Source organism: Phocoena phocoena, chromosome 20 (assembly GCF_963924675.1).
Source record: "Phocoena phocoena chromosome 20, mPhoPho1.1, whole genome shotgun sequence".
NCBI classification, from domain to species: domain Eukaryota; kingdom Metazoa; phylum Chordata; class Mammalia; order Artiodactyla; family Phocoenidae; genus Phocoena; species Phocoena phocoena.
In genome coordinates this window covers 11,270,161-11,294,403 of record NC_089238.1, presented here as the reverse complement: position 1 = coordinate 11,294,403, position 24,243 = coordinate 11,270,161, and the positions used below count along the sequence as shown (strand labels likewise).

The following is a 24,243-nucleotide window of genomic DNA, read 5'->3' as shown; positions in this document are numbered from 1 at the left end:
CCCAATCTCCCTCCCATGGTCCAAGCCCATCCCTGTAGGACAAGGTGGAGGGGGAAAAGATAATATGTTGACAGGTTCTCCCTCCTTCCCTCCCTCCCTCTGGAAGGGGGCAGAGTTGTAGGGGGGCAACTACCAGGGCTAGAAGATGTGGCTTCCCCCCTTCCCCAGTCTCCATGGAGACAGGCCAGGTCTGCAAGCCCAGCCTCCTTTGCTGCAAATGCGGCCTCCCTATTACCATGGCAACAAGGGACAGCGGGGAGGGATGGGGATGGGTCAGAGTACAGGATTGGGCTGAGGCTCTGGGTGCTGGGGGAAGCCAAGGAACCCACCTCCCTGCCCCCTTTTACTCTCTGGCCCAGTTTCCCTGTCCATGCCCATCTTTCTGTGGCTTTGAATCTCTGACTCTTGTCTTTCTCAGTTTGTGTGTCTCACTCTGGCCTTCACCCTTTCACACATTTCGGTGACCAGGTCCTTAACCTTCCCCTCTCACCTGCTATACATCAGGCTTACTCTGTGCCCCTTGCCTGTCCCCCACATCCCCACTCCCATAGGTGGGGAGGATACCCACATTCTGAGAAAGCTACAGAGACAGGCTCTTGCCTGCTCTCTGCCCCTTCTGCCATTCTCAGGGAGAGTCTGGGAGTGTTCCTCGTAGAGCAGAGAGGTGGGGTTAGGAGGCTGTAACTCCTCAGGCTCCAGTGGGTGGCTGACGGGTGTTGTGTGTATGTGACAGGCCTGGGGTGTGGGTGCTGGCTGTGCATCTGTGTGTGTATACACATACCAAGATGGGATGTGCATGGTGTGTGGGTGTGGGCATTGGGGGTGTGTTTGGAGCTACAACAGGTGTATGAGATAGCACTGCAATACCTGATGTGTGTAGTGTGTGAGGTGTGTGAGATGGTGTTGTGTGATCTGTGTCGGTGAATTATTGTGTGTGTGTGAGTCTGTGTGCACCTTTTGTCTGTCATTCACAATTAGCAACACTTTGGCAATCTTGCACTGTGGGCCTTTGCTTATGCCCGGATATACTGGGGAGGAGTGTGTGTGATGTTACGTGATGTTGCGTGAAACAGTGTTCACAAAGCCTCAAGTGGTGTCTGGGGCAGTGTGAGGCCTGTGCTATGGTGCTGAGTGTAGATGTGTACTGGTTTGTGGGTCCATGGATTTTATGGTTATGGCTCTCTGTGTGAGGTGGTTTAAGGCCAGCTCTGATGGAGTGCGTGATGTGCATATCTGTGAGGTTGTGTTTTGAGGGTGTGTGTTAATCTACATGGCATTTTATGACTCTGATTCTATGGTGTGACGGGGTGTGCAAGGTGTGTGTGCTATGTGTGTTTCATTTCTACATGTTTGTGAGTCCCTGGGGTTGTTTGATGGGGTAGTGTTGGGTGTGTGGGAGGGTATTAGCTGGTGTGTGATGGAATGTGATTGTGAAACTGGTGGTGAGTGGTGGGGTGGTGTCCGTGTGTGTCCACAGCATCTGTGCTGTCTGGGTGATGGTCATGTGTGAGTATGATGCTTGGTGGAATCCTCTGGCTGTGATGTGTCTCTTGTGTACCTGTGCAGCTGTGTCTCGTTGGATAACTGCCATACCATAGTGTGTGTGTTGGAGGGAGGTCACACAGTGAGGGGAGCCTCAGGGCTCCTACCCCCTCTGCAGCTTCCCCACTCACTGTGGGGTCTTCCTTGCCCCTTGTGCCCCCTCCGTCTCCCCCTCCTGAACAGCACCCCACAGTCCCCAGGGTTCCCCCCTGCCTCACTGCAGAAGAAGGTGCTCTGGTCCTCCTGCCTTATTGCGGTGATTTACGGGGCTTTCCCCCCACCCGGTGGTGGGTGTCCACCTTCCACAGCGCACTCCTCCCTCTGGTGGCACACAATGAGGGGGATTCTGGGGCTCTCCTACCCTCGGCGCCCCTTCCTCGGAGCCGACACCCCACACTGCGGGGGTTTCCAGGTCCCTCATTTCGGGGGTCTCCGCCTCCCGCAGCGCTCCCCCTTCGCCGCCTCGCCGCCGCTTTGCGGAGGGTGGGGGGCGGGGAGGACAGCTGCAGTACCGGGGGCGGGGCCGCGGGCCGTCCATCAGAACGGCGGCGCCCCTGATTGGCCAGCGCCGGCCCCCCGGCGGGCGCGGGCATATGAGGAGGCGGAGGCGGCGACCGCCGCAGACTGTGTGCGGTGGGGCTGACCGCCGGACGGACGCGCGGACCGAGGCGCGGGCGCTGCAGAGGCCCCCAGCGCGAGCCCGCGCCTGAGCCCACCCTGAGGCCGCTGCCCCGGCCCCTGCCCCGCCCGCCTGCCCCTGTCCCCCGGAGCCGCCAAGATGGGGGTAGGTGCTCGGGCCGGCCGAGCGATGCGTGTGTGTGTGACATTGTGGGTCCTGTGAGATTGGGTGTCTGCGGGGGCCGGGAACTCTGGGACCCCTGCTCTCCGGTACCCGGGTTCAGGAACCTGTGAGCCGGCTGACCCAGCCCGTCCGTGTGGTTGTGTCTCTGGTTGAGTGTGTGCGCGGGGCCGCCTGGCTTGGCTGGGGTCTGTGGCGCATGTTGGTGTGTCCTTTGTGTGCGGGGCCCGCGGGGCACGGACCCGCCCTCAGCACCTCTGCCTGACCTGGTGCGGTTGCCTGCTCAACCGTATGTGTGCGTGTGCATGTGTGCGTGTGTGTGCTCCTGGTTCTGTCAGGCCCTGCAGCACCGTCCGCCTGCGATTGTGTGGCCCGGGTTTGTGTCTGTAACCGTGTCTGGGTGTGTCTGAAAGCTGGTGTTTGTGTCTGGGGGCGTTGAAGCCCGTCTGCTTCCCTGGCCAGGCGGGGACAGGTCCAGACTATGGGATGAACACCAGATGACCTCTCTTTCTCCTTCCAGGCCTGGATGGGGGTGCTCCGCAATGCGGAGTGGCCTGGGGCTGCAGTGTGTGTCTAGCTCCTAATCTGGGGGAGCAGACACAGGGGCTGGGGGGAGCAGGAGAGTCATGGCGGGGAGACTGAGAGCCTGGCTGAGGGTGTATGTATGCAAATGTGTACGTGTGTGTATGGGGGGTGGGGTTGTGCATGCCTGGCTATGCCCTTTCCTCCGTGTCCGTGTGTCCTTGTCTGTCTGTGAGTCTCTCCAGCAGATGCTGCCTCCTCCCCTGGCTAACCACCTGACCCCCGCTGCAGCCCTGGATTTCTCCCTGCGTGTCGGGCGGGGCCATGGGGGGCTAGGAGGCGGGTGGGCTGGGATGGATGGGATGGAGAGAGAGAGAGAGGGTCGGGATGGGAGAGGCTAATGGAGAGGGAGTATGAAGGATGAAGAGAAAGATGGCGGATGAAGGCTGATGGGCCCAGGGATGGAGCTGGGGAATGGGGCTGCAGATCTGTGGCTTGGGGTGGGCGAGGGGAGAAGGAGAGAAGAACTGGGTGGGGAGGAGACTGGGAGAGAGAAGGGGGAGGTGGGAGTCAGTGATGGCTTCCAGGTAAGTGGAAATGGAGGGGAAGCCGAGGGCAGATTGGAGGAGAGGACTGGGGCTAAGTGCCTTAGAGAAAAAAGGAGCGAGAGGGTCTTAGGAAAAGACGTGAGAACAGGAGGAGAAGTGAGGCTCTTTAGACATGGGAGGCAGAGACATGGAAAGCAGAGAGAAATGGGCAGACTGAGAGAGATGCTCTGAAAGAGACAGAGAAAAAGAGACATAGAGACAAAGAGATGGACACAGGCAGAGAGACATAGAAAGATGAAGAGAGACATGAGTGGGACATAGACAAGGAGAAACAAAGAGAGAAACTGAGGCTGAGATCAGGAGACCCAAGGACAGACATTTCCTATCCAGAGACAACCAGAGGCAGCCTGAATGATAGGAAGAGGGGACAGAGGGCAAAAGGGGAGGTCGAGGGAGAGACGCTGAGATGAGGCCTCAGACACCTTGAAAGGGGGAGGGAGAGGCAGGCTGAGGGGCAGAGGCTGCGTGAGCTGGGCAGGTGTCAGGGGAGGCGGACAGCATGGAAAATGGCGAGGAGCCGCAGAGGCGGGCTGCAGCGAGGCAGGCGTGTCCCCCACCCTCAGAGGTGCTCCCGCCCTGCAGTGCGCCCATCTGGGCCTCCTGCCTTGACTGGGAAAGCCTCGGCTCCCCCTCTAACAGATGGAAGCCCGCCCCCAAGGGAGTCTGGTCATGGCAAGGGCAAGGAGGAGCCAAGGCTTGTCTGCCAGGGACTGGGGTATCCCAGTCCCTCCCTCCTCAGCCCCAGGATCCAGGCCCCTGGCCCCTCCTCCCTCAGACCCAGGTGTCCAGGAAGCCACCCCCAGGCCTCATAGGGGCCAAGCATCAGCTCCCCAGCCTTCCCTGAGGTTTCAGGGGTGGGCAGCTGGTTTTCTTCCCAACTTCTCCTCTCCTGCCTTCCAGGCCTCCATCTCTTTCCTCTCCTGCCTTCCTCTTATTTCTCTAACTTGTGCCCATGACCTTATATCTCCACTCTCTCCATCCTTGGGTCTACCCCTCTGTGGAGTCTGAGACCCCTCCTGAAGCTGGGGGTGGAGGAGTGTCCTCCCTGTCCCCCAAGCCTCCATGTTCCATGTCAGACGCAGTGCTGCTGCAGGGCTGGCCCAGGGCCAAGCCTCCTTCCCATCCCTGAAACCCAGGCTCCCAGGCCTCCAGGCTGCAGTAGCCTCCCAGGCTCAGCCTCCCCGGGGGCAGACAGCAGGCAGCTCAACTCTCTACAAGGTCACAAGGGGATTAGCGCTGAGCTGTACTGAGCCTGGGATCCCAGCTTGGCCCTGGACCCTTAGGATCTGTCAGCGCTCCTCTACCAGCACCTGGCCTCACCCCACCCCTCCTGCCAGCCTCCAAGGACACTTCCTTCCCCATCAGCCCAGGTCCCCAAACTGGAACTTCAGTCACTCCCCCTCACGCTACATCCAGTTCAAGTCAAGCCCGAGGGCTTTTGCCTCTTGCTGTTCTGCACCCCAAATCCCAGCCAGCTCCTAGTCTGTCCTCCAGAGGCCTAACCATGCCAACCCCTTGTCCAAACCTATCCATGGCTCCCACCAGCACCCAGGAAAGAGTCTAGGCCCACAGCTTGTCAGTCAAGGCCCTCAGGACTGGCTGCATGTCCAGCCAGGCCACCATCCCTGTGCACAGTAGGCTGCCTCCCAGGCGTTGGTCCCAGCTGTGACTAACACCTGGAGTGCCCTTTCCTCCCCCTTCCTGCCAGGCCTGTGGGGTCTCCCAAGATTTGCTGGGTCCTTTGAGAGACAGAGACATCCATGGAGTTGGGGAGAGAGGCCCAGAAAAAGAGTCAGGCAGAAAAGACAGGGAGAGTGATATATGGGGAGACCTTCAACTGGAAGGACAGAGATGCCGAGATGGACTCGGAGAAGGAGAGATGCAGGGATAGAGAGGAAGATGGCAGAGCGAGATCGTGAGAGATAGACAAGATGGTTGAAACAGTAGAGACAGTTACGGAGAGACACACCAAGCATTACAGAAAAGGAGGTACCTTGAGAGATGAAATCAGAGAGAAGCAGAGATAAGGATGGAGAAAGATACAGACAGAAAATACGGACACCTAGAGACAGTCTGAGATCCCTGCACACCAACTGGGAAAGAGATAGGAACCCAGAGAGAACCCAGAGAGACAGACTCAGCCAGACTCAGGGAGAGAGAGTTCAAGAGATAGAAACAGATTTTGTATGAGATGGAAAACATAAAGAGCCAGAGATCAGAGAGAGATCAAAATCAAAGAGAGACACACACAGAGACTCAGAGACAGAGACAGAGAGAGAGAGAGAGAGAGACAGACAATATGAAGTGATGAGGGAGAGAGAGATCAGAGAAACAGCCACAGAGAGACAGAGATAGACACACATGAAGAGAAGGATAGATAAAGAGGTACAAGGAGACAGAGACAAAACAGAATAAGACAGAGAGGCACAAACAGAGACCTGGAGAGATGGATCAAGAGAGAGAGACAGACGTAGCGAGAGACAGACAGACCTAGCAAGAGACAGACTAAGTGCCCAGGGAGAGGGAGAAAAAGACACAGAGAGATAAAAAGACACATGGAGACTGAAGGGGAGAGACCTACAGAGAGAGAGAGAGAGGCACAGACAGACCCAGATGGAGACTCTCAGGGACAGAGACCCAGAGATACGTGGAGCCAGAGACGGAGAGACCAGTAGGAAGAGGTGAGACTTCTGAGAGATACCCAGAGCCGCAGGGCAGAGACAGACTGAGCCCCCAGAGCCAGCCCCTGCCCAGAGACACAGCTGCACAGACGCAGGGCTGGTGTCCCCTTGTAACCCCTTCTCGCCCGCAGTCTGGTGGCTCTGACAGCTATCGTGTCGCCACCTCGCAGGACAAGAAAGATGACAAGGGCTCGCCCAAGAAGAGCAAGGGCACCAAAGACCGCCGGGACCTGGATGACCTCAAAAAGGAGGTGGCTATGGTAAGTCCCACCCTCTGTACCCACCCAGAGCAGGCCCCACCTGCCCCTGCCCGGCCTCCTCACTCACCCGATCCCCCCAAACTCCTGTTCCTCAGACAGAGCACAAGATGTCAGTGGAAGAGGTCTGCCGGAAGTACAACACCGACTGTGTGCAGGTGGGGCCGGACCGGAGGGAGAAGTGTCCGAGGGAGGAGGGGATGGGAAGCTGTGACCCTTGGGTGCCTGGGGGCACTCGGGAAGTGTCGGGGGTGCCAGGGTTACTCCAGGAGGGTTCTGTGTGAGTCTTGTGTCCCCTAGGGTCTGACCCACAGCAAAGCCCAGGAGATCCTGGCCCGCGATGGGCCTAACGCGCTCACGCCACCGCCCACCACCCCAGAGTGGGTCAAGTTCTGCCGCCAGCTATTTGGGGGCTTCTCAATCCTGCTGTGGATCGGGGCCATCCTCTGCTTCCTGGCCTACGGCATCCAGGCAGGCACCGAGGATGATCCTTCTGGCGACAACGTGAGTGCCCTCCACCCTGCCGTGCCCAAGGGCTCATACGTGTAGGGACACATATGCACACCCCACTTCTCCCTTTAGACTTTCCAAAGCCCAGCCTCCAACTTTTTCTCATCTAACTCTCACAATCACCCAGTGAGAGAACCAGAGAAGCTATGAGGAAAACTGGGACTCAGAAAGGTGAAGTATGGGACTTCGCTGGTGGTCCAGTGGTTAGGACTCCATGCTTCCACTGCAGTGGGCACGGGTTTGATCCCTGGCCAGGGAACTAAGATTCCACAAGCTTCATGGCTTGACCCACCCCCCCAAAAAAAAGGCCAAGTAACTTGCCCAAGGTCACACAGTAAGAAGTGTGAGTTGGGGGTCCATCCCAAAGCTGTGTGACCTCAGCGGCCTTGAGGATAGACACCAGCAGATGGTCATGGCCTGAAAGATGCTCAAACGGTGAGTGGGCTCACATGGAGACCCAGGCAGAAGCACCTGCTGATCTGTCCCATCCTCTCAACACATGGGACACACACAGTCTCAACAGACACAATGCCCATAAGCACAGACCCACATTCTGACTACATGGAGATCCTCGCACACACACACACATGCACACATGCACATATATACAACAGTGCAGAGAGTCAGTGCAGACAGTCACACTTGTACACAGATTCAAACACGGCCACCTAGTTCAGACACATAGGCACAGACAGACACAGACATTTACTGATAGACAGACATAGGAAATCAAACACACACAGAGTTTCAGGCATTACCTGGTGACAGACAGACAGATGTGAGGATCAAGTACAGACAGTATTCTCAGAAATTAACCCTAAACAGGCAAACAGACAGACTCAGAGTCTCAGACCTACGCAGACCAACAGAGAGAGACAGAGACAGAGATCCACATACAGAGACTCAAACACAAACAGTCCCGTACATTTAAAGCCAGGCATGCAGGCAGACAGACACATTGACTTTAACAGACAGACACATGGACAGAGAATAGCACACACTCAGATTCTCTGACACAGGCAGAAAGACAGACAAACCCACAAAATAGAGAGATGGACAGACTCAGAGGCTCAAACACACCTATGTTCAGAAAGAGGGACTCATGGAGCTTCCCTGGTGGCGCAGTGGTTGAGAGTCCGCCTGCCGATGCAGGGGACACTGGTTCGTGCCCCGGTCTAGGAGGATCCCATATGCCACGGAGCAGCTGGGCCCGTGAGCCATGGCCGCTGAGTCTGTGCGTCCGGAGCCTGTGCTCCGCAATGGGAGAGGCCACAACAGTGAGAGGCCCGCGTACCGCAAAAAAAAAGAGGGACTCGGGAATTCCCTGGCGGTCCAGTGGTTAGGACTCCGTGCTTTCACTGCCGAGGGCCTGGGTTCGATCCCTGGTCGGGGAACAGCCAATACATAAACAAATAAATAGATAGATAAATAAATATATAAACAACAAACATTTAAAAAAAAGAAAGAAAGAAAGAGGGACTCAAACGTGGACAGGCAGACAGAGACTGTGTCTCTCAAACCCTCAAATGGATACAACCTGAGGTCAGACATACAAATACAGACCCCCAATGACTCAAAGCTCTCTTCCCAGGTTCCACAAACCTCGGGATGGGGGTGGTGGGGAGTTGCTCCAGGGCGGGCTGTGACCCTGCATCTCCCCACAGCTGTACCTGGGCATCGTGCTGGCGGCTGTGGTCATCATCACCGGCTGCTTCTCCTACTACCAGGAAGCCAAGAGCTCCAAGATCATGGAATCCTTCAAGAACATGGTTCCCCAGGTGAGGGGTACCCAGGAAGGGGCCAGATGGAGGTGAACAGGTGGGCAAGGCTATGCCCAGTGACCCCAGGTAGAGGGAGTCAGGGAGGTGACTCTTCTCCATTCTCCCCCCAGCAAGCCCTGGTGATCCGGGAAGGTGAGAAGATGCAGGTAAATGCTGAGGAGGTGGTGGTCGGGGATCTGGTGGAGATCAAGGGCGGAGACCGAGTCCCAGCCGACCTGCGCATCATCTCAGCCCACGGCTGCAAGGTGGGCCAGGGGCCTGGGGCCCAGCTCTGCCCTTCCTGGAGTGGCCCAGGAGTCCAGGCCCCCAGCCCTTCCTCCCCCGGGACCCGGGAGTCCAGGCCCCAGCCCCCTCCTCCTTCAGACCCAGGAGTCCAGGCCCCCAGACCCCTCCTCCCTCAGACCCAGGAGTCCAGGCCCCCGGCCCCCTCCTCCCCCAGGACCCGGGAGTCCAGGTCCCAGCCCCCTCCTCCCTCAGACCCAGGAGTCCAGGCCCCCGGCCCCTCCTCCCCCAGGACCCTGCAGTCCAGGCCCCCTCCTCCCTCAGATCCAGTACCTCTGACCTCCAGGAACTTAGGCCTTGGCAAGAAGCCATGTACCCTCCCCAGCTTCAAGAGCCCAACCTCTGTCCTCCCAGACACAGGCACCCAGACTTCTAGCTGTGACTTCCAGGGACACAGCCTTCAGCCTCGTTAACAAAACAAACGAACAAACAAAAATCTTGAAATCTCCTCTGGACAAATGCCCCTTGACCCCAGGCCCGGGGTTGACACCTGTCTCCTGTGTCCCCAGGTGGATAACTCTTCCCTCACGGGTGAATCAGAGCCCCAGACCCGCTCCCCCGACTGCACTCACGACAACCCCTTGGAGACTCGGAACATTACCTTCTTTTCCACCAACTGTGTGGAAGGTGAGGCAGTGGGGAGGGGCGGTTCGGGCACCCAGGTGGGGCCGGGCTCGTCCAGATAGATGGACGTGCCTCAGGGGCTCGGGGTCCCTCTGAAGCTCGCTGAATCTCAGCCCAGTCCCCTCTGACCCCACAGGCACAGCTCGGGGCGTGGTGGTGGCCACGGGTGACCGCACTGTCATGGGCCGCATCGCCACTCTGGCTTCCGGGCTGGAGGTGGGCAAGACGCCCATCGCCATTGAGATCGAGCACTTTATCCAGCTCATCACTGGCGTGGCTGTCTTCCTGGGCGTCTCCTTCTTCATCCTCTCCCTCATTCTCGGATACACCTGGCTCGAGGCTGTCATCTTCCTCATCGGCATCATCGTGGCCAATGTCCCAGAGGGCCTGCTGGCCACTGTTACTGTAAGGCCCGGACCCTCGGGTCTGAGGGAGGAGGGGGCTGGGGCCCGATGGCAACAATCTTGATTGCACCTTGGACATCAAGGGCCAAGCCTGCCAGATGTTGAATGAGGAGGGTCCTGGGGCTCAGAGGGCCTCATTGACAAAACAAACCAACAGGGAATCCCCTGGCGGTCCAGTGGTTAGGACTCCGCGCTTTCACTGCTGAGGGCCCCCGGGTTCAATACCTGGTGGAGAACTAAGATCCCACAAGCTGAGAGGCATGGCCCCCCAACCCCGAAAAAAAAAAACAACCAACAAAGAATCTTGAGAAACACTGCCAGTCAGAAAGGGCTAACAGCCCTATCGTTTTTGAAGTTAACTTACAAAATTAAGAAGCACAACCTCATGGTAAAAAGCCTAAAGAATACATTAAAATAGTTAAAAAATAGAATAACAGTCCCGACCCACTGCCCAGCCGTCAGCCCCCCTCCAGAAGCAGGCTCTCTGCCCTGTTCCCGGCAACGGTGGGCATATTGCCACGTGTGTAGTAATTGTTTTCAGGGTACACAGAAGGGACCATCCTAGGAATACTATTCTGTTCCTTGATGCTTTTACTTAATAGATCCTGCAAAGTTTTCCATATTAGCATATTCAAAGCTACTCTAAGTCAAAGGCCTTTTATTGACCTCCACTATACAAACAAGAGTTGCACATATGAAGGTACTGCCTGATGGGCTGGAGGCAACTAAACACACCCCAGGTCAGCTGCACCCAGATCTAGTTCCCCAGAAGCCCCCTCAAGACCTGTTCAGCCCCGCCCCTCCAACCCCAGGGTTACCCCTAGGATAGACTGGCTTCAAACAGCGTAGCTTTTGTGCTTCACATCAGTGGAGTCATTCAGCAGGAGCTCTTGTTTCTGGCTCATTTTTCGCTGAACACTGTGTTTTTGAATTTCACCCATGCAGTTGTAGGCAGTGGTTGCTTGTTCTTTTTCACCGCTGTATAGTATTCCCACCTTTTATTCCCCAATTTATTTGTCCCCACTGCTGTTAGTGGACATTTGGGTTGTTTTCAGTTTGGGACTACCATGTTGCTGCTATGAACATTCTAGTATATTTCTTTGGGGTGCTTCTGAGCCCATGTTTGTGGGTCTATACCTTGGGTGGAGTGGCTGGGCGACACCCCATTCTTTGCCCAGGATTCTCTCTGGGCTGGGCAGTTGGGTTGTTGGCAGTTGTGTTGCTGGCCCAACTGCACCGCCTGACTCTACCTGTAACTCCCCTGCCCTTGCATACATTCCAGGTGTGTCTGACCCTGACCGCCAAGCGCATGGCTCGGAAGAACTGCCTTGTGAAAAACCTAGAGGCTGTAGAGACCCTGGGCTCCACATCCACCATCTGCTCGGACAAGACAGGGACCCTCACTCAGAACCGCATGACGGTCGCCCACATGTGGTTCGACAACCAGATCCACGAGGCCGACACCACTGAGGACCAGTCAGGTGAGGGTGGGGCCCAGGCAAGACCGAGGGGGCCTGGCTCCCGGACACCCCCCAGCCGTGACTCGTACCTTTTTCAGGGACTTCATTTGACAAGAGCTCGCACACCTGGGTGGCCCTGTCTCACATTGCTGGACTCTGCAACCGTGCTGTCTTCAAGGGGGGTCAGGACAACATCCCTGTGCTCAAGGTGGGTCTGGCCTCCCGCTCGCCTCAGCTTGGCCCCTGCCCACCCCGCGCTACTCTGCTCTGACAGCCCTCTCTCCCCACAGAGGGATGTGGCCGGGGATGCCTCCGAGTCTGCCCTGCTCAAGTGCATCGAGTTGTCCTCCGGCTCCGTGAAGCTGATGCGCGAACGTAATAAGAAAGTGGCTGAGATCCCCTTCAACTCCACCAACAAATACCAGGTACCCTAGGCTCTCCAGGAGAGTCGGCCTGGATCTCACTTTCTCTACGACGCCCGAAAAGCAGTCAGCTCTGCCCCGCTGCCCTCCTGCTTTGGGCAAGTTATTAACTTTCCCAGAGCCTTGGTTTCCCCATCTGTAAAATAAGTCCAAGAGTATCCACCCAGTGGGGAGAGGAACACAGACCCGGGAGTGAGAGCAATGTCTCTGTTGGAGTGGGCAGCAGGGGAGTAAAGATCTTCCTGCAGCAGAGTGGGAACCCGCCAGAGATCTCATTCATCCATTCAACAAATAGGTTTTTGAGCAGCAACTACGTGTCAGAGGCACTTGTGTTAGGTGCTGTGGACACAGACGGCAGTGAAGTCCCTCCTCTCACGGAACTTACGCTCTAGTGCCAGGAGACAGACAATGACAAAGGCATGAGGACATTAGGAAATTTGGAATACGTCCGCCAGTCACCATGCTGAGCGAGGGAGCCCTGCAGGCGGCTGGGGGCAGCGGGCACAGCATGTACAAAGGTCTTGATGAAGGAGTGTGTCGATGTACTGAATAGCCAGGGAACGTTGAGCCAGGAAACGTGGTGGGAGGGGAGGGCAGTGGGTGCTGGGTCAGGTCCCGTAGGGCCTTGTGGACATGACTTGGGTGTGACCCTCAGGGGGACATGAGCCACCGAGCAGAGGCAAGATGGGACCTGACTCACATTTTTAAAAACTGCTTTATTGAGAGATACAGTTCACACACCATAGCTCACCCACTTAATGTGCATAATTCAATAGTTTTAGTATATTCACCGATACGTGCTGTCATCTGCCCAGTCAGGTTTTAAAAAAATATTTATTTACTTATTCATTTATTTTGGCTGCGCCGGGTCTTAGTTGCAGCATGCGGGATCTTTAGTTGCTGTGTGCCCATGAGGCATGCATGTGGGATCTAGTGTCCTGACCAGGGATCGGACCCGGGCCCCCTGCATTGGGAGCTCAGAGTCTTACCCACTGGACCACCAGGGAAGTCCCTACCCAGTCAGTTTTAGAGCATTTCCATCACCTCAAAAAGCAACCTCACATCCTCAGCTTTATCCCCCTACCTCCCCCTGTCCCCCCGAGCCCTAAGCAACAGAATCATACAGTATGTGTTTTTTGATGTCTGGCTTCTTTCACTTAGCATAGTGTTTTCAAGGTTCCTCCATGTTGTGGCATATATCAGTGCTTCGTTCTTTTTTATGGCTGAATAATTTTGCATTGAATGGATAGACCACATTTTGTGTATCCATTCACCTGTCAATGGACATTTGGGTTATTTGCACCCTTTGGCTACTATAAATGATGCTGCTATGAACATTCGCCTCCAAGTTTTTGTGTGGACATCATTTGCATGTCTCTTGGGTATATATCTGGGAACTGCTGGCTTATGTGGTAACTCTGTTGAACCTTTCGGGGGACTGCCAGAGACTGTTTTCCAAAGTGGCTGCACCATTTTTCACTGACTCTCATTTTTTTAAAAAAAATATTTATTTATTTGGCTGTGCCGGGTCTTAGCTGCGGCACACAGGATCTTCGTTGCCTCGTGAGAGATCTTTAGTTGCGGCATGCGAACTCTTAGTTGCAGCATGTGGGATCTAGTTCCCTGATCAGGGATCGAACCCAGGCCCCCTGCATTGGGAGCACAGAGTCTTAGCTGCCGGGTCACCAGGGAAGTCCCGTGACTCTCATATTTTAAAGGCTCCTTCTGGCTGCCATGGGGAGGAAATATTATGGGGAGGGGAGGGCAGAAACAGGGACTCAGTGTGGAGGCTGCTGTGATATTTCATGAGAGACGGTGGTAGCTGGATGGGAGGGCAGGGGAGGTGAGAAGAGGTCAGAATCCGGGTACTTCAGAGGTGAGCTGACCAGATTCGGTGATGGGTCAGATGCGGGATGAGAGGTTGTCGGGCAAGCCAGAGAGAGAAGCACGTATCCTAAGGACCCCTGAGATTTCTGTGAGAGAGACACAGAGGGGAAGAAATATCTGCAAGACCGAGAGACAGAAACGGGCAGGGATGAGCAGAGGTCTCTGTGAGAGAGCCTGAGAAACAGATGAACATCTCTCGGGTAGAGAGATTTGGGAGTGCCCTCTGGGGGAGCCTGGCGGTGGTCTGTCCTGGCACCCGTGGCTCTGGACAGGGCGGCAGGGGGGGTCCTCTTCCCCAGCTGGGTGCAGGGCAGCCTCCGGGTCCCTCCCTGTGAGGCTCAGGCGTGGCCGCCTTCTGCTCTGTCCACAGCTCTCCATCCACGAGACCGAGGACCCCAATGACAACCGGTACCTGCTGGTGATGAAGGGCGCCCCTGAACGCATCCTGGACCGGTGCGCCACCATCCTGCTGCAGGGCAAGGAGCAGCCGCTGGACGAGGAGATGAAGGAGGCTTTCCAGAATGCCTACCTTGAGCTCGGGGGCCTGGGCGAGCGCGTGCTTGGTGCGCACCAAGGGTGGAGCCAAGTTGGGGCAGGGGCTGGGCCAGCTCTGGGGGCCCCTTGAGGGTAAGGAGGGATGTGAGGCTGCCCAGAGCCTGGCTCAGAATAGGGCCTCCCAGAATGCACCATGAATGAATGAATGAATGAATGAATGAGACAGGAAGGCGTCTGTCAGAAATGGGTGTTGACTGACTGTCTGGCCAACTAGGGAGCCTGACTGCTGGGACTGGGAGCTACAGGCAGGAGGCAGGGAGGACCGAGGCTGGAGCCCCTGTGCCCCTCTCCCTGCACCAGGTTTCTGCCATTACTACTTGCCCGAGGAGCAGTTCCCTAAGGGCTTTGCCTTCGACTGTGACGATGTGAACTTCACCACCGACAACCTCTGCTTCGTGGGCCTCATGTCCATGATCGACCCTCCCCGGGCAGCCGTCCCTGACGCGGTGGGCAAGTGCCGCAGCGCAGGCATCAAGGTGTGGCCCAGGGCAGCCGGGGAGGCAGGGCCAGGGCCGCAGCGGCCAGCGGTGAGGCTGGACCGTGTTTGCGTATGATGCCCGCAGGTCATCATGGTCACCGGCGATCACCCCATCACGGCAAAGGCCATTGCCAAGGGTGTGGGCATCATCTCCGAGGGCAACGAGACTGTGGAGGACATCGCCGCCCGGCTCAACATTCCCGTCAGCCAGGTCAACCCCCGGTGAGCCCCGCCCTGCCCAGCTTAGGTCCCTCTGGGACTGCGGGTCCCCCTCCTCCTGGGCCTCCTCTGTTGACTCAGCATCTGGGTCCTGTTCCTCTACCATCGTGAGGATGGGCAGCCTGGTGTTACCGCTGCATGGGGTTAGCAAGGGGTAGGTTCGCATCCCAGCTTTGCCACACAGGAGCTGTGTGACCTTGGGCAAGTCACTTAGCCTCTCTGTGCCTCAGTTTCCTCCTCTCTAAAATGGGCTGCTAGTAATTCACATCTGAGAGGATTCTGTGAGACCCCTTATTTCTGTGTCTGTCATTCTCTCTTCCCATCTCTCTTTTATGTCTTTGTCTCTCTCTGTGTCTCTCATCTCTGTTCTGACTTACTTAGCTTTCCCACGCTCATGTCTCTCTGCGTCTCTCTATTTCCTAGTTGCCTGCATATCTCTGTTCCTCTAAGTCCAGTGTCCCAAGGTTCTTCCTGAGGTCTGCCCTCTATCCTTCCTACTGCAGCTCCCTCCTCCCCTGTTTCCCTTCATCTCTGATCCCCAGAGCCCTTGTCCCTCTATCAGAGCCTGGTCCTCTGTCTCTCCTGTCTGTGAGTCTGTCCAACAGGTGTCACTGCCCCACACGTCCTGAACACTCTCTGCTCTTCCCAGGGATGCCAAGGCCTGTGTGATCCATGGTACCGACCTCAAGGACTTCACCTCTGAGCAAATCGACGAGATCCTGCAGAACCACACTGAGATCGTCTTCGCCCGCACTTCCCCCCAGCAGAAGCTCATCATTGTGGAGGGCTGTCAGAGACAGGTGGGCTCGGGCTGGGGTCCCTCGGAGGAGGGGGCCGGGGTTCTGGACTCCGGGGTCCTCGATGAGAAGAGGGTTTGGGGCCAGGCCTCTGGGCGTCATCCTCACCTTCTCTCCCTCCAGGGAGCCATCGTGGCTGTGACTGGGGACGGCGTGAACGACTCCCCCGCCCTGAAGAAGGCTGACATCGGGGTGGCCATGGGCATTGCCGGCTCTGACGTCTCCAAACAGGCAGCAGACATGATTCTGCTGGATGACAACTTTGCCTCCATTGTCACGGGTGTGGAGGAGGGTGAGTGAGTTGGCCCAGGTGGCCCTGGAGACTGGGGTCCCTGCATGAAGCCCGAGAAGGGGGAGGGAACAGGCCAGGGCTGCAGCAGATGCACGGCAGGAGACCACAGAATCCCACCAGGCCCCCGGCAGAGCCTGAGCTTGTCCTTTTCGGTTTTCTTCCCCTGAGGAGTTGGGGGCTCCCTGGGGGCAGGACTCAGCCAACGCACTTCTGGGTCCCGGTGTCGCCCAGCACAGGCCCAGTCTGGTGGGCAAGGCACATTCGGAAGCATTAAAAAACAATACTCATAGGGATTTCCCTGGCAGTCCAGTGGTTAAGACTTCGCCTTTCAATGCGTGGGGTGCGGGTTCGATCCCTGGTTGGGGGCTGGGACCCCACATGCCTCAGGGCCAAATAACCAAAACAGAAAACAGAAGCAATATTGTAACAAATTCAATAAGGACTTTAAAAATGGTCCACATCCAAAAAGTCTTTAAAAAAAATACTCACAGGGGCTTCCCTGGTGGCGCAGTGGTTGAGAGTCCGCCTGCCAATGCAGGGGACACAGGTTCGTGCCCCGGTCCCGGAGGATCCCACATGCCGCGGAGAGGCTGGGCCCGTGAGCCATGGCCGCTGACCCTGTGCGTCCGGAGCCTGTGCTCCGCGATGGGAGAGGCCACAACAGTGAGAGGCCCACGTACCGCAAAAAAAAAATACTCATAAGTACAACCTCAGGGAAGCAGAGGGTCCTGAGGGAGCCCTGAAGAGGCCCCTCACCCAGCCTGGAGTCAGGGGCCAAGGAAGCCTCCCCAAGTGGACAGGGATCGCCTGTGCCAAGTCTCTAGGGCCATGTGGGAATTTTCACGTAGAGAAGTGCCAGCGAAGGGAGTTGCAGACAGAGGCAAGGCCTCAAGGTCTCAGGTGGGGCTGCTGGGCATCACCTCCTGACCGGCCTGGATGCGGCCACAGATGGGGCTTGTTCCCATTCCGTTTTATTCTAATTATCAGAATAATTCATGATCATTATAGAAAATGTAGAAAAGCATTAAGAAGCAAATTGGAATCACCCATAATCTTACCATCCAGAAATAATCACTGTTCATGCATTTTCTTCCAGTCTCTCTCTCCTACTTGAAATGTCCCCAGTGTAAAAAAATAACTCCTGATAAGAGAGAATTCAGACGGTAAAAGCTGAGCCTACAGTGTCAGGTTCAACGCCCTTATCCCTTGTCTCCTGTGGCCCAGAGGACACATGGTTAACCCTTTCTCATCCCCAAGACATCCTCCATGCACCTGCAGAGCACACACTCATGGAGGCGTTCACGCCGCCCAGACATTTATTGGGCTCCTTACCTTGTGTATGGTGCCAGGGGCTGGAGATACAGCTGTGAGCAGAGCAGACGTGGGTCCTTGCCCTCAAGGAGCTGGGAGAGACAGCCTTCTGCAAGTTAACAAACAAATTGTAACATAACAAACATAATTACATATTGTGACAAGTGCTAAGAAGAAAACCAGCAGGGTGCTAGGATAGATGGGGTCCTTCCTATTTATTTATTTTTTGGCCACCCCGCGCAGTTTGCGGGATCTGAGTTCCCTGACCAGGGATTGAACCCGCGCCCCCTGCAGTGGAAGTGTGGAGTCCTAACCACTGGACCTCCAGGGAAGTCCTCTGTGCCTTGTTTTTTTTTTTTTTTTTTTTTTGCGGTACACGGGCCTCTCACTGTTGTGGCCTCTACCGTTGTGGAGCACAGGCTCTGGACGTGCAGGCTCAGCGGCCATGGCTCACGGGCCTAGCCACTCCGCGGCATGTGGGATCTGCCCGGACCGGGGCACGAACCCGTGTCCCCTGCATCGGCAGGCGGACTCTCAAACACCGCGCCACCAGAGAAGCCCTTCCGTGCCTTCTTAATGACACACCTTGTTGCTCATCAGCACACGGGGGAAGGTGGAGGGAGGGGCTGGCTGGGTTCATCTTTAGTTTCTTTTTACTTTATACACACTGTACTGATTGAATCTTTATTGGGATATGGCTTTCACACAAAGTCAGGCAGCTCCGTGACTTCTTACGCACGCACGCACCCACACAACCACCGGACCCCCATCAAGATAGAGAACGTTTCCAGCCTCCCGTTAGGGTTCTGTCAGGTCCCCTCCGGTCTATATCCCCCCTCCCAGAAATAACCACTGTCCTGACTTTCAGCACCATGGATTCGTTTCCAGCCTCTTCCAAATGGAATCATGTGATATGAATGCTTCTGTGTCTGGCTTTTTTTCACTCAACAATAACATCAGTGAGATTCATCCATGGAGTTGGGGGTGTCAGTAGCTCGTTCCTTTTTCTCGCCGGGTGGTATTCCTTTGTATGGACAGACCACAGTTTACTTATCCACTCACCCACTGATGGCCAGCGGGTCAGTTCTGGTTTGGGGCTATTATAACTAATGCCATGGCGAACATTCTTGTACTTACTTTTTGGTGGACATAAACACTCATTTCTCTTGCATATAAACCTAAGGTGAGGATTGCTGGGTCAATAAGGCAGGGATGTTTAACTTTTAACAGAAACTACTGGGAATTCCCTGGTGGTCCAGTGGTTAGGACTCCATGCTTTCACTGCCAAGGGCGCTGGTTTGATCCCCGGTTGGGGAACTAAGATCCCGCTAGCCACACTGTGTGGCCAAAAAAAGAAAAAAAAGAAAAGAAGCTACCAAGCAGTCTTCCGAAGTGGTTGTATTTTGAGAATGTTTGAACAGGGGCAACATGGTTGGGCATCTGTATGGAAAGGCAGGCGGTGGGGGGAATGGATTAGAAAGGATGCATGGACTGGGCAGGGAAGGGGCAGAGGGACTAGGGTGCCCTGGTGTGGGTGCCGAGGTCTGAGCCTGCCCCTGCCAACAGGCCGCCTGATCTTCGACAACCTGAAGAAGTCCATCGCCTACACCCTGACCAGCAACATCCCCGAGATCACGCCCTTCCTGCTGTTCATCATGGCCAACATCCCACTGCCTCTGGGCACCATCACCATCCTCTGCATTGACCTGGGCACTGACATGGTGAGGCCCCGGCCACCCCCAGGCTCCGGGAGGGTAGGGTCCCCCCCATCCCCGACTTACCGGCCTCTCCTGCCCAGGTCCCTGCCATCTCGCTGGCGTACGAGGCCGCTGAGAGTGACATCATGAAGAGACAGCCCAGGAACCCGCGCACTGACAAGCTGGTCAATGAGAGGCTCATCAGTATGGCCTACGGGCAGATCGGTGAGGACCTGCGGGCCCTGCCTCGCTCATGGCTGGGTGCCTGGTGCCTGGCCCACCGTGGGTGCTCAGAAACCTTGTGCCAAATGAGTGGAGTGAAAAGTAGGACCTGGTGCTGGAGGTTTGGAAGGAGTGACTTACAGAGGGGCGGTGGTCACCAAGGTGGGGCTGGCACAGGTGGAGGAAAGGCCCGGGGCTGCACCCGGGGAGCACGTGGGATACTGAGTGGCAGATCAGGGCTGGCCCCAGGATGGCCACTCCCCTGCTCCACCCGCCACCATGATGGGAAGGACCAGTCAGCCTGTGAGCTCTCTGAGGGCAGGAGTGAGCCCCACGCCCTCCTGCCTTCTCCATCTTTGCTGGAGGTGAGGTGTGCAGTCTTACAGGTGCTGAGCGCCCTGTTGCTGGGAGTGTCCCAGGAAGCAGAGGCTTGGTGGCGGTGGTCAGAGGCCTAGGGAGGTCATTCCTGCCTAGGGGGTCCTCAGGGGTTTCCTGATGTCCAGGTGGCCTGGCGCAGGTGGGAGGGAGCCTCCAGGTTCTCCCCTCAGGAGAACCCCGTCTCCAAGGTTCCTGCTCCAAGGGGCCCATCTCAGGGGCTCACCACCAGGTGGCACCCTCAGATGGCCCTCTGGGAGCTCAGCCCCGGATGATGTCAGGCAAGAGGACCGGGTAGCTCACCACCCTCGCAGTGTGGGTCTCAAGGGGCCTCAGAGGTGCCCTGGGCTGGCTGCCTGCCCCACCTGAGCCTCTTCTCATCTCCCTTCTCTCCTCCCTCAGGAATGATCCAGGCTCTTGGTGGCTTTTTCTCCTACTTTGTGATCCTGGCAGAAAATGGCTTCTTGCCTGGCAACCTGGTGGGCATCCGGCTGAACTGGGATGACCGCACCGTCAACGACCTGGAGGACAGTTATGGGCAGCAGTGGGTGCGTAGGGCTGGGTCCCACAGCATGGCCTGGGACCTCCCAGGCGGGGTCCCTGCCCACAGCATCCTGGGCTGGGGCGAGCCGTCCCAACCATGCAGGGGCAGCTTCCTACGATGGTCCCTCTGCCCCAGGGGCAGCATCCTCGCTGGACACAAGGGGCCTCTTGGCGCTCTTGGCCCAGCCCATCGTGGTCCTGGCCGCCGGCCATGCTGTCTGCCCCACCAGGCGAGACGCCTTTGCTGCCCGATTCCCCATCTCTGTCTGTGCCTTCAAAGCCCAGCTGGAGTCCCCTCAGGAGGCCCCCAGGATCTCTGGTCCACAACTGAGGTCACCATTACCCTCTCTAATTCCTTGTACATTTCCTGACTCTTCCCGTGGGGCTCTGAACTACAGAGGGAAGGCACGCCCCTTAGGGGATCCCATCTGTACAGAGTCCCCGCTTTGCCCTGGGGCCCTACGCAGGGGCGCAGACAAGGAGCACATGGGCCCAGGGTGGGGCCTGGGGCTGCGGCCACACTGACCGCCGACTGGCACCCGCGTCATCGCCCTTGCAGACCTATGAGCAGAGGAAAGTGGTGGAGTTCACGTGCCACACGGCCTTCTTTGTGAGCATAGTGGTGGTGCAGTGGGCTGACCTGATCATCTGCAAGACCAGGAGGAACTCCGTCTTCCAGCAGGGCATGAAGTGAGGGCTGCGGGCGCCGGGCTTGCTCTCCATCCCACCCCGTGTCTGTCTGTCTGTCTGTTTCAGTTTTGCCTCTGAGTTGATTTTCTCTCCAGTGGTCACATCTATCTTGGATTCTCTGTCTGTCTGTCTCTCTCTCTCCATACGTGTGTGTGCACACTGCTGGGGTGTCCCTGGTCCCTCTCCAGATCTGCTTTATCTTTTTCTTTGGCCGCACGGCATATGGGATCTTAGTTCCCCCACCAGAGATGGAACCCTGCAGTGGAAGCACAGAGTCCTAACCACTGGACCGCCAGGGAATTCCCGGCTGTCTTTTCATACCCCTGCCTGTGTGTCACTGTCTCTGTCATTATACTTCAGTGTCACCATCTCCCTGGACCCGTCTGTGCCTCTCTGCCTCTTTCGGTCTCTATCTCTGTGTGTCTCCCTGTCTGTCTCTGTGCACCTGCCCTTGGCAGAGCCTCTGTCTCGGTGGGATGGGGGTGCCTGCTCGAGTTCTCGGGGTCCAGCCCTGCCTGTGCCTCCAGGAACAAGATCCTGATCTTCGGGTTGTTTGAGGAGACAGCCCTGGCTGCCTTCCTGTCCTACTGCCCCGGCATGGATGTGGCCCTTCGCATGTACCCTCTCAAGTGAGTGCCCCCTCCCCTGCCATGTACCACCTGCTCCGGGATCCTCCGGGGGGCCTTCCCTGCGGGACGCCCTCACAGGGGGGCGCTGTGCAGACCCCAGCCCACAGCCATGGCCCGGGCACCCCTCACCTTGGGCACGAAGGACCAGGGGAGCATTTTCCCAGTGCGCCCAGCCTGTCCTCTGGGACCCTGCCTGTGTGTGTCCGACCAGCCCCCAGCCCCGTCTCCGCCTCACACTGACGCCCTCCTGCTCTTTCGTCTCCGCAGGCCCAGCTGGTGGTTCTGTGCCTTCCCCTACAGTTTTCTCATCTTCGTCTATGACGAAATCCGCAAACTCATCCTGCGCAGGAACCCCGGGGGTGAGGGGCTAACTGGGTACAGGGGGGAGGCTGGGGGGACGGGACGGGGCAGCTGGAAGGGGAGGCGAGAGAGCGCTGTGTGACTGATACTAACCTCACTCTCTGTTTCCCCCCAACCCCTCCCTCCTGCGTCGTCTCTCCACCTCTTTGCCACTCTTCTCTCTTCCTGGCTCTCTGGGCCTCCTCCTTTCTGTGTCTTTCCCTGTGTCTCTGCCCCTTTTGGTTTCTTTCTGTGCCGCTGTCTGTCTGTCCGTCTCTGCTTGTGCTTCTCTCCGTGCCCGTCTCCCTCTCGTCTCTGTTTCTTTCCTCCTTTGTCTCTCCAGGTTGGGTGGAGAAGGAAACCTACTACTGACCTCAACCCCACCACATCACCCGTCTCTACCCTGCCCCTCAAGCCCAGGACAGCCCACTCCGGTCCCCCTCATTTTGTATTCTGGGGGGAGGGGCCCTCTCTCCCATGGGCCCCGCCCCCTCAAGTTATCTCCCGCCTCCCTCCCCCTCTTCCCCCTCTGGCTGGCTTCTCTCCCCGCCCCCGCCCCGCCCCGCCCCGCCCTCTGCCTCTCTCCTCTCTCTTGTGTGTCTGTTCCTCTCCCTCTCCTCATCCCTGCCACCCAGCCCCCTCCCTGGGCTCTTTTTTACTCCCCCTCACCCCCTGGCTGACGCCGTCTCTGGTTCTGGACAATTATCAAATATATCAGTGGGGACAGAGAAGCCGCGTGTGTGTGTCTTGCTTGCTTTGTGGACCCGGGGTGTGGGCAGGACGGTGTTCCCTGTGCTGGCACCCGTGGCTGGGTGATTCACAGAACCCCAGGAATTTAGCCTGGCATGAGCTTGGGAGTCATGGAATCTCAAAGTCATCAAATCATGGAGTTGTAGCCCCACAAGGGTTAGAGTGAGAGCACCTTGAATTCGCCAGGAGATGGGATCATGGGATCAGAACAGGGGAGAGGAAGGGAATCAGACTCTGGATCCTCTCATATTGGAGAGGTACCCGGGGAGGCGATGATGCTAATGGTTCATTGAACTCCCACCCTGTGCTGTCCTCTCCTAAGCACTCTACGTGTGTTAGCTCACTCAATCCTCACAAGGCACAGAGAGAGAAAGTGACCTGCCCAAGGTCACGCAGCTGAGAGGTGACAAATCTGGGATTTGAACCTAGGCTGTCCAAGCTCTAAGTCACTATGCTCTTCTCTCTCTTTTCGTTGAGATAAACTTTCATATAGTGACGTGCACAAGTCTCAAGGACACAGCTAAATGATTTAAAAAATTACTTCCATGTAGCCACTAGCCATAAAGTTCTCTCGTGCCCCTTTTCCAGTCAGCCCCCCTCCAGAGGTAACTGCTGAACTGCTTTCTGTCACCATCGTTTAGTTGTACCAATTCTTGGACTTTGTAGAAATGCAGTCTTACAGCATGCTGTCTCATGTGTCTGGCTTCCTGTCCTCCACACCATGTCTATGAGAGTCATCCACAGTGTTCCATGTATCAGTAGCCTGCTCTTCTTCATTGCTGCGGAGTTTTCCACTGTGTGACTATTACACGATTTGTTGATCCATTTTCTTGTTGATGGACATTTGCTGTTTACACTTTGGAAGCCTCTAGGAAGAGGCACATTCTAGTAATATCCTCTGATGACACATGTGTGCATCTCTGTTGGGTACATGCCTAGGAATGGAATTGCTGATTAGGGGATAGACAGTGTTTATCTTTAATAGAAATAGCCACACCCCTTCCAAAGCTCTTGTGTCATCAGCATTCCAGCAGTGTATCAAAGTTACAGTTGCTCCACATCCGCGTCAACACTTGCTATTGTCAGTCTTTTGAATTTTAGCCCTTCTGGTTGGGCAGCTCTACCACTTCCCTCAAGGCAGCCTTTCTAACACAGCCCAGAGATTGGAGTGAGAGGAAGGCCTGGGCTGGTCCCGGGCCTGCCTGCCTCCCAGCACAGGTGTCTGGGTGGTCGGGATGCTGAGAGTCCACCTGAGTGTGAGTGTGTGCACATGCCCACTGCACAAGGCGATGCTGAGGAGGAGTGCCTGAATCTGAGGGGCAAGGCAGTCAGAAGGCAGCGGCCATGTGTGCCAGAAACGCCTGTGATGCCCAGGGCAGAGCCCAGTCCGGTAAGGGTTACGTGAGCCCGGACCTCCCCTGGGGAGGCCAGAGAAACTATTCATCAGGTACAGGTAAGAAACACTCCCATAGACAGGTGGGCAATCTGAGGCCCAGAGAGGGCAGGGACTTCCTTGAGGTCACACAGCAGAAAAATAACCCAGGTTTCTGTGCTAATGTCCTGTGCT

The 24,243-nt window shown here is 56.5% G+C and overlaps 1 protein-coding gene across 2 annotated transcripts; it reads left to right on the top strand.

The window, feature by feature from the left end:
* The first annotated feature begins 2,314 nt into the window (after positions 1 to 2,314).
* ATP1A3 (ATPase Na+/K+ transporting subunit alpha 3) lies at positions 2,315 to 22,308 on the top strand. 2 transcript variants are annotated; one of them, XM_065898545.1, is made up of 23 exons: positions 2,315 to 2,326; positions 6,323 to 6,412; positions 6,508 to 6,567; positions 6,710 to 6,913; positions 8,584 to 8,697; positions 8,811 to 8,945; positions 9,492 to 9,609; positions 9,743 to 10,011; positions 11,293 to 11,491; positions 11,569 to 11,678; positions 11,761 to 11,895; positions 14,150 to 14,342; positions 14,635 to 14,810; positions 14,898 to 15,034; positions 15,681 to 15,831; positions 15,952 to 16,120; positions 18,998 to 19,152; positions 19,230 to 19,353; positions 20,128 to 20,273; positions 20,828 to 20,958; positions 21,486 to 21,587; positions 21,855 to 21,946; positions 22,270 to 22,308. In XM_065898545.1, the coding sequence occupies exons 1-23, from the start codon at positions 2,321 to 2,323 to the stop codon at positions 22,296 to 22,298; spliced, it is 3,045 nt and encodes a 1,014-aa protein (XP_065754617.1). In that variant the 5' UTR covers positions 2,315 to 2,320; the 3' UTR covers positions 22,299 to 22,308. The 2 variants fall into 2 exon arrangements, with proteins under 2 accessions (XP_065754617.1, XP_065754618.1); XM_065898546.1 differs by lacking the exons at positions 2,315 to 2,326; positions 8,584 to 8,697 and having other exon boundaries at positions 6,329 to 6,412; positions 6,710 to 6,727; positions 22,270 to 22,298.
* Positions 22,309 to 24,243: the final 1,935 nt, after the last annotated feature.